This window comes from Salarias fasciatus, chromosome 11 (assembly GCF_902148845.1).
Source record: "Salarias fasciatus chromosome 11, fSalaFa1.1, whole genome shotgun sequence".
In the NCBI taxonomy this organism is placed as follows: Eukaryota; Metazoa; Chordata; class Actinopteri; order Blenniiformes; family Blenniidae; genus Salarias; species Salarias fasciatus.
The window spans coordinates 30,484,442-30,499,772 of NC_043755.1; the positions used below are offsets into that span (position 1 = coordinate 30,484,442).

The 15,331-nt window shown below is 47.3% G+C and overlaps 2 protein-coding genes across 3 annotated transcripts; both read right to left on the reverse strand.

Moving 5' to 3' along the window:
- Positions 1 to 991: 991 nt before the first annotated feature.
- On the reverse strand, positions 992 to 11,686 carry LOC115397254 (gamma-aminobutyric acid type B receptor subunit 2-like). The gene is made up of 14 exons (XM_030103481.1): positions 11,462 to 11,686; positions 10,681 to 10,989; positions 10,484 to 10,585; positions 10,155 to 10,220; positions 9,809 to 9,997; positions 9,376 to 9,609; positions 6,790 to 6,860; positions 6,436 to 6,509; positions 5,811 to 5,961; positions 4,600 to 4,738; positions 4,170 to 4,397; positions 3,519 to 3,679; positions 2,474 to 2,570; positions 992 to 1,030 (listed from the first exon to the last, which is right to left on the reverse strand). The coding sequence occupies exons 1-14, from the start codon at positions 11,684 to 11,686 to the stop codon at positions 992 to 994; spliced, it is 2,085 nt and encodes a 694-aa protein (XP_029959341.1).
- Positions 11,687 to 12,313: 627 nt separating this feature from the next.
- On the reverse strand, positions 12,314 to 15,092 carry rpp25l (ribonuclease P/MRP 25 subunit-like). Of its 2 annotated transcripts, none has more exons than XM_030102863.1 (2): positions 14,992 to 15,092; positions 12,314 to 13,152 (listed from the first exon to the last, which is right to left on the reverse strand). In XM_030102863.1, exon 2 carries the CDS (start codon positions 13,150 to 13,152, stop codon positions 12,517 to 12,519), a length of 636 nt encoding a protein of 211 aa, XP_029958723.1. In that variant the 5' UTR covers positions 14,992 to 15,092; the 3' UTR covers positions 12,314 to 12,516. The 2 variants fall into 2 exon arrangements, with proteins under 2 accessions (XP_029958723.1, XP_029958724.1); XM_030102864.1 differs by lacking the exon at positions 14,992 to 15,092 and adding an exon at positions 14,660 to 14,978.
- Positions 15,093 to 15,331: the final 239 nt, after the last annotated feature.

Consider the following 15,331-nt stretch of genomic DNA (forward strand, 5'->3'; position numbering starts at 1 on the left):
AGCCTGACTGACTGCAAGTCCAGATTCTGGGCCTGATCCAGGACTTGGCCCTAGAATTAATCAGAAACATGTCACAGCTGTAACTCCTCAACAGACAGGTGAAATATTTGATCCTTTAAAGGAGAAAAACAACAATTAAATGAATGTTTTCCTTAAACTTCCCCTTAACTGATGAACCAGAGGCCGACTTCAGAGCAGAAAGGAGGGGAAGGAGAAAGGGGAGGAGAAAAGCTTGGAGGGAGGGGGAGGAAGGAAGGAGGGAGGGGGAGGAACAATGGACAGAGGTTCAGTTTAAGTGTTTACAGAAAATGTGTTGTCAAACTGCTGAACACAAACATAGAGGAAAGAGACTGGCAGAAGGTGTAGCCACACAGAGACCCCCAGAAAACCCGTACAGACAGAACTCCTCAGAGACAGACTCCCACAGAAAGACTCATTTACAGACCTCCTCTCAAGCCCCCATTGCAGCCCCACAGAAACCCCAAAGACAGACCCCTCCATAGAGATGCCCACAGAGACCCCAACAGAACTCCAAACGACAGAGACCCCCACCACACACAGATTCCCCAACAGTAAAATATCCACAGACTTCCCTAACCCTCTCCAGACACCCCCACAGATCATCCAAAGACAGACCAACACAGACCCCCTTAAACCTTTCCAGACTGACCCTCAGACTGAGAAGTGGTCCAGGTCTCTGCGGACCGGAGGTGCCCTCTGGTGGACGAAGGAAAGATTCAGAGAAATCGAAGAACATTCAAAAGCTGCAGGTGTTGGAGCTGCAGGGCACGGAAGTGTTTCTCAGTGCGACCACACAGTGACAAGGTTCTGTTCCGGTTCCACTGCAGGGTGGACAGTATGCCGTCTCTGAACATGTGTGAGTTGGACGGGGCAGCAGGTGGAACCTGAAAGATCTACACAAAGTCCATCCACATCAGACCTGACCGATCTGTGAGTCTCCATTGATCCTTTGAAGTCTTCCTGTTACAGTTTACTGCAGCACGTTATCGACCACCAGGTTATCTGGTTTCTGTTGCACAAACACACAATCACAGCACAGCGCCGAGACGTTTAAGAACAATCTGTTGGAGTGTTTTCAGTCAGGCTTCATTGCAGCTCAGAGACAACTCTGGTTCTCTTGGCTTCAGACAAAGAACCGGTCTCTGTTCTTGTCCCGTTAGATCAACGATACACTTGATACTATTGATCAAAACAGTGCAGAGACTGGAACAGACTGAGATAAAGGTACAGCATTAAACGGGTTTCAATCACATTTATCAGACAGGTTCCACTTCGTTCATGTTAACAATGACTCTTCAGCTCAGACTAAAGCTAAAGATGGAGTTCCACAGGGTTTTGTGTAAGGAACCATACTTTTACACAGATCTTTTATCTGTGAAACCAGATGGTACTGATGAACTTGTCAAAGTAGAAGCTTGTCTTAAACACATAAAAGCTTCGATGTTCCATAATTTTTATGCTTCTGAACTCAGATAAAAAAGAAGTTATTATATTTAGCCCAAAACATCGGAGAGACAAACGATCTAAACATCAAATAACATTGGATAGGGTTATGTTGAACACAAATACTGCTGTGAGAAATGTAGGAGTTACTTTTGACTCATCCTTCAACTCCCACATTAAACAAGGCGGCAGGAATGCTTTCTTTCACCTGGAATGTCTCTAAAACCAGGAACATGTTGACTCAGAGTGATGTTGAGAAATTAATCTACGCAGTTGTTACATCCAGAGTGGACTATTAAAATTCCCCTTTATCATAGTGTCTGAATAGCTGCGTAAAAAGTCTTCAGTTCATTCAAAATGCTGCAGTGGGAGTACTGACAGGAACAGGCAGGAGAGATCACGGAACACCAATATTATCTTCTCTTCAATGGCTTCCTAATACCTGCGGAATAGAATTTTTTTGAAACTTAAAAAGCTCTGAACAACCAGGCTCCATCATATCTTAAAGAGCTGTCAGTCCCATGCTCCAGAACATTTGGTTCTCAGGGTGCTGGCTTGCTGGAGTTTCCCAGGGTTTGGGTTAGGGTAGGGGGTGGGTACATTGGGTGGGCGGTAGTGGGGGTGCTTCCTGTCTGTGCCTCCTCTGTGTTTTGCTGCTGCCATTTCAAGGCCCGGCAGGTTCCCGCATTCAATAATTCAGCAGTAGCGGATGTACATGTGGTGTGGGCCCGGACTGTTCCTCACGATCCAGGCCTGCTGGGACTGTATTACCCACAAGTCCTCTGGGCTCAGCTGACAACATCCAGCTTTGGAACAACATACAGCCAACTGCAAACTGTGGATTATTTATCAGCACATCTGGTCAATGCTCCACAGCAGCAGAACACACACACACACACACACACACACACACACACACACACACACACACACACACACACACACACACACACACACACACACACACGGGGTTGCAGAGCTGCTGGAGCTAAAAAGCTGGCGGCGCTACGGAGCTGCTGTTGGAGCTGCTGGAGCTGACGCCACCGATGACAGGCAGGTAGGAGTGATGGAGGATGGGCAGCTGGATGGAGAACCGGCGCCGCACCCTGGTGGGAACAAACATGGAGGAGGTTAGAATCACCCCGGTGACCACAGAGGAAGGGCTGAGGACCCCCTCTGATTTCTGACTCTAGAGAGCCTTCCAGTGAAGACAACCTCTACTGGACACGCCCACTCTACACAACTCACAGAAGAAGGAGCCTACAAAAAATTAAAGTAACGAGCAGTTTCCAGTTCTAAGGCTCAAAAACTCCTTTATTCTGGTATTCTTGCACTTGTGTAGATCTAATTTGGAACAGACAAGAGTTTGGATCCCCGTGTGATCTCTGGTGGCCCCAGAAAGGCGAGGCAAACCTTATGTTAGGGACCAGTGGTTCACGTTACCCCAACAATTCTAGTTCATATCAAAGAAGTTTTAATTAAAAAACAATTGGACATTTAACAAGTCAAATCCAAACACACACACACACACACACACACACACACACACACACACACACACACACACACACACACACACACACACACAGTCTCGTATTTCTATCCTTGTGGGGACCTTCCATTGACTCCCATTCATGTCTAGCCCCTAACCCTGACCCTTACCCTAACCCTAACCCACACCACAATAAAGCCTAACCCTAAAGAAATGTTTTTGCACTTTTACTTTTTTCAGTAACAACAACATGGTCAAGAAAACACTGTTTCTCCTACTTAGGACCGGAAAAAGGTCCCCACAAGGCACGTCGTTCCACGTTTTGCTATCCTTGTGGGGACATTTGGCCCCAACAAGGATAGAAATACGAGAACACACACACACACACACACACACACACACACACACACACACACACACACACACACACACACACACACACACACACACACACAATATCAGCAACAGCACCCTTTGATCTGAGTAAAAGTAATCAGAGTACTCCATGGACTACAATTTCAGTTTGTAATGACAAAAGAAAGTGTGTGTGTGTTGCGCTCACACTTCTGGGGAGTTGATGTGATCGCTCTCACTGGGCGGAGCTTCGTGACAGAGTGACTGATGTGTGAATGTCCCGTTCTGGAGCCCCGCCTCCCGCTGCAGCCTCTCCGGCTCCACGCCGTCACTCAGCTGCAGGCTGAGGGTGTTTATCTGTACGTCCAGCTGTGGACAACAACAACATTACAACACAACACAACACAACACAACACAACACAACACAACACAACACAACACAACACAACACAACACAACACAGCAATGTTAAAATAAAAAATAGGACAGTAATAAGAACATTAAAACAACACAATTACAAAATAAAACAATATGACAACACTGCAGCACAACAATACCAGAACATTCCAAAGCAACAACATTACATAACGAGTGTTTTTTTTAATAAACCATGAAAAATGGAACCTAAAGCCGAGCACACGCACATATGCGCACACACACACAATGAACATGTACATGGGATACCTGTGCACACACACACTTCAGCTGCTGGTTCAGGAGGTCTGGCTGGTCCTCCTGCTCCTCCTCCTCCTCCTGCAGCTCCCCGCTGCTCCTCCACATGTATGACAGCTGTGGACACAGTGACGGTCACTGAGCAGCCTGCAGTGGGTCCCTCTTTAAGGCCCCGAACTGCTCTGACCTTCGGGCTGAACATGACGAGCAGGACAAAAAGGTTGCAGCTGAGGATGGAGACGCTGCTCAGACTGAAGCTGATGGACGGGCTGTGAGACGTCAGCACAGAACCCAGAAAGCCCACCGCGCTGCAGACTGTCACCGCCGCCACGCTCAGGGCCACCTGGGGACCGCCCAGCGCAGGATGGCCCGAGTCTACAGCCCTGATCTGCCATGCCAGGAAACATCCAAAAACCTGGAACCCAAACAAAACACTTCAAGACACCGACAGGAGCTCCTTACCCTCCTCAAAAATCTCCTCCAGAGAGACACCGTAAACACCAATCTGTTTGCCACATTCACTTCCCAAAGAGCCTCTTGAGCTGTGTCACACACACACACACACACACACACACACACACACACACACACACACACACACACACACACACACACACAGAGTTGTTGTGTAGCTGTGTATCGTGTACCAGCAGAGGAACCTTGGAACCACACTGCACACTGATCCACAGTTCCGTGTTGGAGCTCCTGCAGACGTCGCTCTGCAGCCTGGTGATGGAGTTCGGATCTTCGGAGTCACTCTGAGACACAAAATCACTCACACTTAGTCACAGTTGACCAACATAAGGCCTGCGGGTCTGGGTGAGGCCAATGAAAGGGTCTGTTTAGCAAACCTTTAGCAAAAAAAGGATAATAAGGTAGCTGCTGTTCCATATCTGTCCACTGGGGGTCACAATTTTCTATGAGGCCAAAGTAGAGAACCTGAAGTGAGCAGCAGGTGGCAGCAGTGGAACACTATCTGCTACAATAACGCCTACTCAAGTACTTCAGTAAATGTACTCTGTATTTAAGCAACAGTGTCTCATTTAGTACATGATTAAACAAGCTCCCATCCCACGATGTCTTGGCTAGTGTTTGGAAAGTTTTCACTGATCATCCGGTCAAGAATACACCTGAACACCAAGCTGAAGCTCCACCCGCCTCGGAGGGTCCAGCATCTGCCAGAGAGTCAAAATAAGCACATCCAGCAGGACAGCGGCAAGCGGGAAGCGCCCAGCGAGCTGCATGAGGAGGAACAGAAGGAGAAGCAGAAAGCTGGGTTAGTGAGTGGCAACTAAAGGTAAAAAAAAAAAGGGGGGGGGGGGGTTAGCAGCTGGTTCAAAGGGAATTTCACCTCCTTCTGAATCCTCCTCACAGAGTGGATCCTCCAGGAGCAACCTATCAGAACGCAGACAGTCACAGACTGACCCAAAGACAGTGTCCACACACGGGCCTGCAGGAGGAGGAGCAGAGGAGGAGGAGATGCACATGTTTTCACCTATTATTAAAAAATTAGTAAAGTAACTGTAACCAAGTTACTCCTGACGTGAAAGTACTCAGTTACTGACAGAAGCAGCGAGTTCCTCTGTGAGGAGCAGAACTCACAGAACAGAGGAGGAGGAACACCTCCTCAGGTACATGTGCAGCATGCAGGCAGGAGAGCAGCACAGAGGAGGAGCACAGCAGGAGGCCCAGCAGGAGCAGCAGGAGCAGCAGGAGCAGGGAGGGGCCTCCGGGGAAGCTGGTGACCCAGAAGACAGCGCTTCATCGTCATCATCATCTTCACTATCGTTGTCTTCATCAGCCTTATCGGGCGGGTGGGGCGGCTTACCAGTCTTTGTAGCCGATGATCACCACACACAGCACGGTCAGTGTTGTTACCATGGTGACAACTGTGGCTGATGAAATGACAGCGTACAAGGGGACTCCGACCTGGACGTCCTGCACGTGGATAGCGGGGCGGTCTCTGGGGGGTCCCACACCTGCAGCACCACAACTCAACTTTAGACAACAACAGACACGCACACATTTGAACTGGAGACAGAGCCACCTGTCAGCCAATCAGAGAGCAAAATGACAAACAGATGACCACACAAGGGTTTATACACACACACACGTGTGTGTGTGTGTGTGTGTGTGTTCTCGTATTTCTATCCTTATTGGGGCCAAATGTCCCCACAAGGATAGCAAAACGTGGAACGACGTGCCTTGTGGGGACCTTTTTCCGGTCCTAAGTAGGAGAAACAGTGTTTTCTTGACCATGTTGTTGTTACTGAAAAAAGTAAAAGTGCAAAAACATTTCTTTAGGGTTAGGCTTTGTTGTGGTGTGGGTTAGGGTTAGGGTAAGGGTCAGGGTTAGGGGCTAGACATGAATGGGAGTCAATGGAAGGTCCCCACAAGGATAGAAATATGAGACTGTGCGTGTGTGTGTGTGTGTGTGTGTGTGTGTGTCTGACCTTTAAACTTAAGCAGGGGAGTCTTCAGTCGGAGCTGCTGAGAGGAAATGCTGAACTCTCCCACCAACACACCACTGCCAGCTGAGGACGGAGGACACACACAGAGAGACCATTTAAACACACACAAACACAAAGATTTAAAGACACACACACACACACACACACACAGACACAGACACAGACACAGACACAGACACAGACACAGACACAGACACACACACACACACACACACACACACACACACACACACACACAGACACAGACACAGACACAGACACAGACACAGACACAGACACAGACACACACACACACACACACACACACACACACACACACACACACACCGCAGAAACTTGGTCTGACCTTGAAACTGGACGATTTCAATAGATGTCATTCTCTCCCCATTTCTGAAAGATACTGGACCCTGTGGACACACAGCAGCAACACACTTAATATTTGCACACATAGAAAGGTAGAGCTCAGTGTCATCCGCAGAGCAGAGAAATTGTATTTTGTATTTACAAAAAAATATGGGCAAGGGGGATGCCTGATCCCATCAAGATACTGGAAGCTATGAGGGGCCTGGTTCGTATTTGGATGAGAGATCACAAGGGAACGGGAAGCCTGAGTGAATGCAGAGTGAGAGTGAGTGGTGGTGGTCAGAGGGTCTGATGGTGCAGACTGGCAGCCTGGCTTCCATTAGTCTACCCCAGAGCAGCTGTGGCTACATGTGTAGCTTATCACCATGGAGTATGGCGAGGATGAATAATGCAATGTAAAGTGACTTGGCCCTGATATCATGGACAGTGAGTTATTGCAAGCAATAAAAAATCTGAAACCTAAGAAAGCAGAGGGTATCGATGGACTGGCCGCTGAAGTACTGAAAGCACTTGACCAAGAAGTAACGGATGCTCTGATACATCTCTGCAAGGATATATACAAGGAAGGCATCTGGCCGGAGGATTTTCTAATAAGTATCATCGTGCCTATCGAAAAGAAGGCAAATGCACAAAAGTGTGAGGACTACAGGACTATAAGTCTGATATCCCATGCATCAAAGATTCTGCTCCAAGTATTGAAGAACAGACTTCAAGGCCAAACAAAAAAGTACATTGGGCAAGACCAGTTCGATTTCCGAAAAGGAAAAGGTACGAGAGAAGCAATTGCGGTGCTGCTAATTATGTGCGAACGAAGCATGGAGCATGATCGAGAAGTATTTGTATGTTACGTTGACTATGAGAAAGCTTTTGATCGAGTGGATTAGGTTGCCTCTTGGATATTTTGAGGACCTTAGGAGTCGACTGGAGAGACAGGCGGCTAATCGCAGCACTGTACACGGGACAGATCGCAGACGTAAGGACTGACCAGGGAACAGCAGGACCATGCATTATCGGAAGAGGAGTGCGCCAAGGTTGTTTGCCATCACCTCTGCTTTTCAACATTTACGTGGAATCAATCATGAGAGAAGCAATGGCAGAGGTGACAGAAGGTGTGAAAGTAAATGGACACTTGATCCAGGCGATAAGATTTGCTGATGACCAGGCGATGACAGAAAGCACAGAAGGACTGCAGACCGTTATGTCGAGCCTCAGCGAAGTTGGAGAAAAGTACAAAATGAGAATCAATCAAAACAAGAGCAAACTAATGAAGGTCAGTAGAAGAGAGGGAGGGGAAATGAGAATTAACATCAACGGAAGCGCACTCGAACAAGTCAAGCAGTTCAAGTATCTAGGAAGCCTTATAACAGAAGATGGACGTAGCGTGATGGAGGTTAAGACTAGAATAGCGATGGCGAAAGAGGCATTCAATAGGCATAAGATCTTGTTTATTAAAAACTTTGACAGGAGCCTGAAGAAAAGGACAGTCAAGACCTTAGTTTGGAGTGTGTTGACGTATGGATCCGAAACGTGGACACTGAGGAAGGCGAAAATTAAGAGACTGGAAGGTTGCGAGATGTGGATGTGGAGAAGGATGGAGAGGATCAGCTGGACGGAAAGAGTAACAAATGAAGAAGTGTTGAGCAGAGTTAATGAACAACGAAGGCTAATTCAGTCCATCTGGAGGAGTAAGGCGAGATGGGTTGGGCATACTCTGAGAAGTGAAGGGCTGCTGCGCGATACCATCGAAGGAATATTCGAAGGAAGAAGACCGAGGGGCAGGAAGAGAGCCATGGTGCTGGACAACATACAAGGAAGGAGCTACCAACAAATAAAGAGCATGGCGCAGAGGAGATACGACTGGAGAGTACTGACTGATGACGGACCTGACAGACCACTCGAGAGAGAGAAAGTGACTTTGAGTATCATGAAAAGCTCTATATAAAACCAATGCACTATTATTATTATTAAGAGTATGGGACCGGGGACACTGGAGGAGAAGGAAGATGGCTGGGACGTCAAAGATTTTAGCTGCTAAAATTTAGCGGAATGAACAGAGTGTGGCCAGAGAAGCATGAGTTGAACCAGTCCACGGGTGTGTTCAATGGAGGAAGTGAAGGAAGAGGAGAAGGAAGGATAAAGGTCAAGAGTCATCTCCAATCAGTGTCAGTGAATTATAGCAGCCCCTCATACTTGCTGAAAAAGTGAAATAAATGAAAAATAATGAGTGGATGTGTCAGAACCTTTTACCACCTAACCCAGAAGAAAATGGAGGTTACCATTTTTGGCCCGAAAGAAGAAAGGTGAAAGGTCAGTGCTCATCAAGGCAGAAATCTGGGAGTAATTATGGCCTCAGACCTGAAAATCTACACCCACACTCAATATCTAAACACTCGATCTCTAAACACAATGTCAGGACACAAGGTATATACATTCATTATCCATCCACTAATACATTATCTACATGGGAAGACAATGATAAAGGAATAATACAAAGGATAAAGAATAATTGAAATATTTCTGTAGATAAAGTGATGTATTTCTATAGACATGTGGACTCACAGTGACTCCCTGGAAGTTAGTGTTTTTCACATTCTCCAGCAGCATCTTGACACTCTCGTCGTCACCCACCGTCTTGTTGTGATACTTATGTCTGCGTTTCAGAACCTCGGCAGTCTGTGCCAACGCTCTGGCCGCCACCCACACAGCGTCATAGGCGAAAGTGTGCAGCGGATTGACCTCTGACCTCTGCTCCATCACCTCCCTAAGGTAGGCCTGCTGGTATTCCTCAGGAGTCTGTCAGTCAAGAAACAGGATGTGTTAGCCTGTTAGCAGGGGTTTTAGCATGTCAGCGTATCTAGCAAGTTCTCCTGTTATAAAGGATATTACATTGTCTGTTAGCATTTCTACTACTGTCACCTGTTAGTGTATCTCTATTAGCATTAGCAGTATGTCTCTGTTCTCATTAACAGTGGAGTGGTTGTGAGTCTGGGACCTGTCCTGACACTCCCGGTGTTTGTCTGTTGCTCAGCGTTCTGAGCTGCAGTCGGATGGTTCCGTCTGCGGCTGTCTGCAGGTCTTCTGCTCTGCAGCCAGAGCGCTGCCAGCCCAACTTCCAGCCGCCTGCTCCGCCTGTAGCCACAATCCACTGATAGCGAGCACCGAACAGCTTCAGCCTGTAGGCCTGAGGCACAACCACATGGCAACATGACAGGACGACAACAACATGACAGAAATCTGACAATGCAGCAACATAATATGTCAGTCCTGCAGCAACATGGTACGAATGTGACTGATTGTCTTTGATGAAACGTGGAAGTTGAAGTACAGGAGAAACTCACACAGCAAAACGTCTCAGAGGTAGAGTCATCGTCAAACTGTGCAATGAAGATACGAACATCAAGATCCTGAAAAACACATTTCACGCTTCAGTTTCTGAAAACACACAAAGAACAAATTCCACTGACAAGAAACAAATTGGACTAACTGCCAGCACTGAGGAGCAAATTCCAAGGAGCATATCCGACTACGGGAAACACATTCCAATAAAAGGGAACAAATTCAAAAACAAAAACTGTTTCATTTTGTTAGAACTCTTTGGAAAACCTGCTATTAACTGCATGCTAAAGGTCGTTGACTGAGCTGTGCTAACACTGCAGGTCTGTGTTACTCTGAGCATCTTCAGGCTGCTGCAGATGTCTTCAGAGAGACTCGGGGAGACGGCCACTTCAATGTTGGCCTTCAGCAGCTGTCTCATCAGGTCTTTGTTCATCTGCAGGAACAGAACACAGCAGCAGAATTAAGACGGCAGAAGGAACCACAACACCTCACAGGGTTCTGAGGGTTTCGCTGATTTTCAGATTCCACCTCAGAGAGATGGGGTCTATCTTGTGTGACCACGCCCACTCTGGTCCAGCGGTGGCGCTGCAGCAGTCTGACGGCGGCCATATTGACGGAGCGGTCGGATGGCACAGTGCTGAACACTCTGCCGTACCATTTTCTGTTTGACAGGCTGGGAGATGAGGCCACAAATGACACCTGCACCAGGTGGAGGGCCGGCAGGGCTCGACCAATCAGAGCAGTCACGGGACGACACACCCCTCCTAGCAGCAGGAGGTACTTTGGCCCCGCCCACATGATGTCGAACAAAGCTCTGAGTGCTTTGGCGGGATCACACTGAAAAACAGCACAAGACCCAGTGACTCTTCAAGTAACAAGTTACTCTACAAGCACAATTATCTCAACAAGAACTGTAACTCTACAAGTGAAAGTTACTTTACAAGTACAAATATCTATGGAATTTGTTCTACAGGTACTGTAACGCAGGTACAACTATAAGTAACTCTACAAATACAAATACTCTGGGTCTCTGGTGGTTTGAAACTGTAGTACAAAAAAATCATATTGAAAAAAATTGCATTAGAAGTTCTACATTAGTTTGACAAAACTGCAGCAAATAGTAGTATGACAGTACTGTAAAACTGAAGTATAAGTGTAACATCAGTATATCACTGTACAAATATTACATCAGCAATATGACACTGTAGGAGTAATACTACATCAGTATTAAACCTACAGTGAAAGTGCTACATCAGTACTATGTAACTGTAGTACAAGGAGGGGGTCCCAGTCTCTGGTGGTCTCAGACCTGGGAGTCCAGCAGCTGGATCTGGATCTGAAAGTCCCTCAATGGTCCAGGTTGGTTCTTCAGGTCCTGTAGAGCCAGTCGGACCGCTGGTTCCAAGCCCCCGGTCAAGTTGCCCCACCCAGAGGTGGAACCTCCCGGTATCATCCAGAGCACAGGCAGAGGGTGGAGAAGCTGAGCCTGACTCGTGGCCAGACAGCAGAGCAGAACACACCAGCACACCGCCATCTTCACTGCCTGTTAAATCCTCTCACTACCTGTGGGAGCAGCTCCGAAGCTGCAGAAGATTAATGCTGAGAGGATCACAAACCCACACCCACACACAGACCATATGTTTCACCCTCCTGCTGTCGTGTTTACCAAACTGCAACCAAAGGCACCTGAAAAGTCCTGCACAGGTACACAGTGTGCACCTGAGGAACGCTGCTGCTAATAAAAACGTTTGAATCATCTCTATTTTACACAAAAAACAGTTTCTTCATATGAAAATAAAAGTCTGACATATTTTTTCCACAAACTATTATAAAATCAGATTGATCTCATGTAGGGAATTAAGATTAAAAAAAAAATATCTATAAAACTGTAAGAACTGAAGATGTGTGGTTGTGGTGCAGACCAGAATAAAAACTCATGTCTCCCTCTGCTGGTTCTTGAAGGAATGGCATTTAACCAGAAAAACTGCCTTAAAAGTTTGGTCATCCTGAGTGGGCGTGTACACGCGCACACATGCAGTAACACACACACACACACACACACACACAAACACACACTTGCAGTAACACACAGATGTTGATTTACACACCCCTCCCCCACTCCACCCACTTGAACACAGTGAAGAAATCAGCTGTTCATGAGTGTGTTCTTCAGAAACTTTAATTCTTTTGTAAAAATGAAATCAGACTGAAGGAGGAAGATCCTCTGAAAGACCAACACAAACTGTGATTGGCTGATAAGTTCAAAGTCTCATAAGTGTGTGTGTGTCTGTTTAAGTGTGTTTGTGAGTCAGCAGGGCAGTCCACTGCTGGACATCATCCAGTCCACTGGGTTTGAACATGGTGTCAGCTCGGTCCTTTGGGAGCCTCCCTGGTCCTCCCAGTGTTCCGGCCCCCTGTCCTCCCCCTGGCTGAGCCCGCCCCGCCTCCCCCTCCCCCTCCCCCTCCCCCTCCCCTCTTCCTGCGGTGGGCCGGTCTGGGTCCGCTGGAAGCCCCACCCACCTCCCTGCTGGCACCCAGAGCCCACAGGGTGTCGTAGCGGCCGGCAGGCTGGTACCCGGGCTGCTCGGGGTCCAGCGGCGCGGTGGTTAGCAGGATCCAGATGGCAGGCAGGTTCCTGTTGACCGTGAGGCTGTCGAGGCCGGCGTCGGGTTCCAGCGGCTCCCACACCTCCACGACGGTGCGGTACGCTAGGCGAGTCAGCTGGTGCAGACCCTTCACACGCCGCTTCACCATCTCCACGCAGGTGATGGCTTTCGCCACGCCCTTCCCGCTAGCCGTGAACACCAGCTGCCGGCTGGCCTCCTCCCCCTCCTCCTCCGGGGGGCGGGGCTTCGCCTCCATGCGGCTCAGAGCAAAGCGCAGCAGGTTCCGGATCTTACTGCCATCTTTGACCAGGATCTGTGGCGTGTCGGCAGGTATGCCAGAGAACGGACACTCGCACGCAGACTCCACAGTGCGAGCTTTACTGTAGTTCTCCATCTGCAAACACACACACACACACACACCTTTTACTTCCTGTTTAATATTGAGAACCTGCAATGTTCCATCCACAGTTGTTTTAAACGTCCTGATGTCCCCTCAACACGGCTGTACAATACATCCACAAATATTATGACATGAGCAAAGTGGGTCAAACAGCACTGCGATCATTGTTCCATACACGGTACATTCATGTTCTGTTAATTCTAAAGGAGCATGACAGAAAAGAGGGCGTCACTCATTCAGATTAATCAGTAACTCACAGCTGCTTTCTCCAGAACAGATGGCCGAGAACAACAGTCTTCAGCTTTAAAGTTCGGCTTTTCACAGCAATCATATCGTGACATGGAACAATACTCTGGTGACTTGAATCGAGTCTTCAGTCTTCACAGCACTAATGCACATTAAAATGTTCAACTTTGAGACTGTTCTATGATAGCACATACCAGACAGGTGTAATTTCTTCTGTTTTTCTTACTTAATTAAATGTTTCTTTTCTTAGATTTCAAAGTATATGTTCAAAATTATTTAGCTCGAACAATCAGTCAGTGTTTCCTTGTCTGGAGCTGATCCCAACTACCTACGGGCGCAGGCAGGTTACTCCTGGACAGATAGTTAAAACTCTAATATTCATATTATGGTTTATTTTGGACAAACCATGTTTTTAGTTTTGGTTATTGGTTGAAGGGTGAAAAATACACTGGTGATACTCTGTACTGTTAAAAGAAGCTTTTGCTTGCTGATGTGTCCTGCTGGGATGGCAGTGCCTGCACGGCCTGGTACGGGTCATAATGGTACAGGTCATTATGACCCCTGCCCAGGCCGCTTATTAAGGATTTGTTTTGCTTAATGCTGCTCTTCAGAAGATTCTTAGTAACTGATGTAATAGTGACCACACCTCAGAGAAAGTATAAGACAGTGATGGATGAGAACCGCTTCGGCTTTTTCACTGACAGACTCTGAACTGTGTGAATCTGCCCCTGACTGCGCATCTTGTAATAAAAGACATCCTTTCTGCTGGACTTCGGCTCCGACTGATTTCATCCTCTCCCAGACAGAGAAAAACCCTTCATGGTTTACAGGAATGGTTGCATCGCCGCTAGAGAAGCGAACTTGGGATTGTAAGTTCACAGGCTTGATTCCCACACCATACCACTCTGGTTCACTGAGCATGACCCTTGACCCCCATCAGAATCACAAGAGTGCCATGATGTGGATGATAGGTCAATACAAAAATAAGAATTTTCCCCAACAACAATTAAAGTATGATTAGTTAATTTGATTTTCCATCAAAGACAAAAGTTCTTTGTTTCATTGTCTTCTTTCTGGTGTAGTTTAGATGTCTCACACAGACCAGAGATCCAGAATAAAGATGGACCATTTATCATGTTAACTGTGTTCTCTTAGCACCGGCTCAGACTACAGGCTCCCCGGGTAGAACCACGAACTCAACTCAAACCCTCACAGGATGAGCACAAAGAAACACCACCAACACTTCGTAACCCACCTGCACCCAAAGGACCCCCTTCACTGAAGAACCGAGCAGTTCCTTTGACTCGTGGAGCTTTTCTAAACTCTCTGAGGAACAATTTACCTGAAGCAGGCGGAACTCACATCTTAAGAGAGAACATGAAGATTCGGAAAGAGAGCTCTCTGAATCATACGGAGGTCATTCCTCAATCAGAACTTCAAGTTCTCCCCAAAACATGAAAACAACCGCGAACAGCTAGCGGCTAAGCAACAAGCTAACAGCGGACTGACACGCGCACAGTGACCGCGCCGCGGCGAATAAAGGCGGTTCTCCTGAGCGGGGAGTAGAAGAGAGAACCGGGAACTGACCGCGGGTTCTACATGAGCTCAGCTTGGCTTCAGTCAGCTCCTGTCGGTCCAAACACGAGCTCATCCAGACTGGAATGCTTTACGATGCCGCTAATACGCCGGAAACCGACGACAACTGTCGCAAACACACTGACACGGCTGTAGTTTTTACCTGTAGTTCTCTGACGACCATAGATACAAAGCAGATAGAAGCATAGATACTATGCAGGTAGAATATTAATGCAAGGCAGGTAGAATTATAGATATAATACACTTAGAACCACCGATATGATAGCTAAAAGTATAACTATAGAAATAAAGCAGACAGAACCACAAACATATTACAGGTAAAAACAGAGAT

Excerpts from the sequence above, each read along its gene's own strand:
- rpp25l (XM_030102863.1), bottom strand. The coding sequence starts at position 13,152 with ATGGAGAACTACAGTAAAGCTCGCACTGTGGAGTCTGCGTGCGAGTGT.
- LOC115397254 (XM_030103481.1), bottom strand. The coding sequence starts at position 11,686 with ATGGCGGTGTGCTGGTGTGTTCTGCTCTGCTGTCTGGCCACGAGTCAG. Across the intron at positions 6,510-6,789 it reads CAGTTTCAAGGTCAGACCAA|TGGTGTGTTGGTGGGAGAGT; the intron begins GTTTCTGCGGTG and ends CTCAGCTGGCAG. Across the intron at positions 3,680-4,169 it reads TCGTCATGTTCAGCCCGAAG|CTGGACGTACAGATAAACAC; the intron begins GTCAGAGCAGTT and ends TGTTGTCCACAG.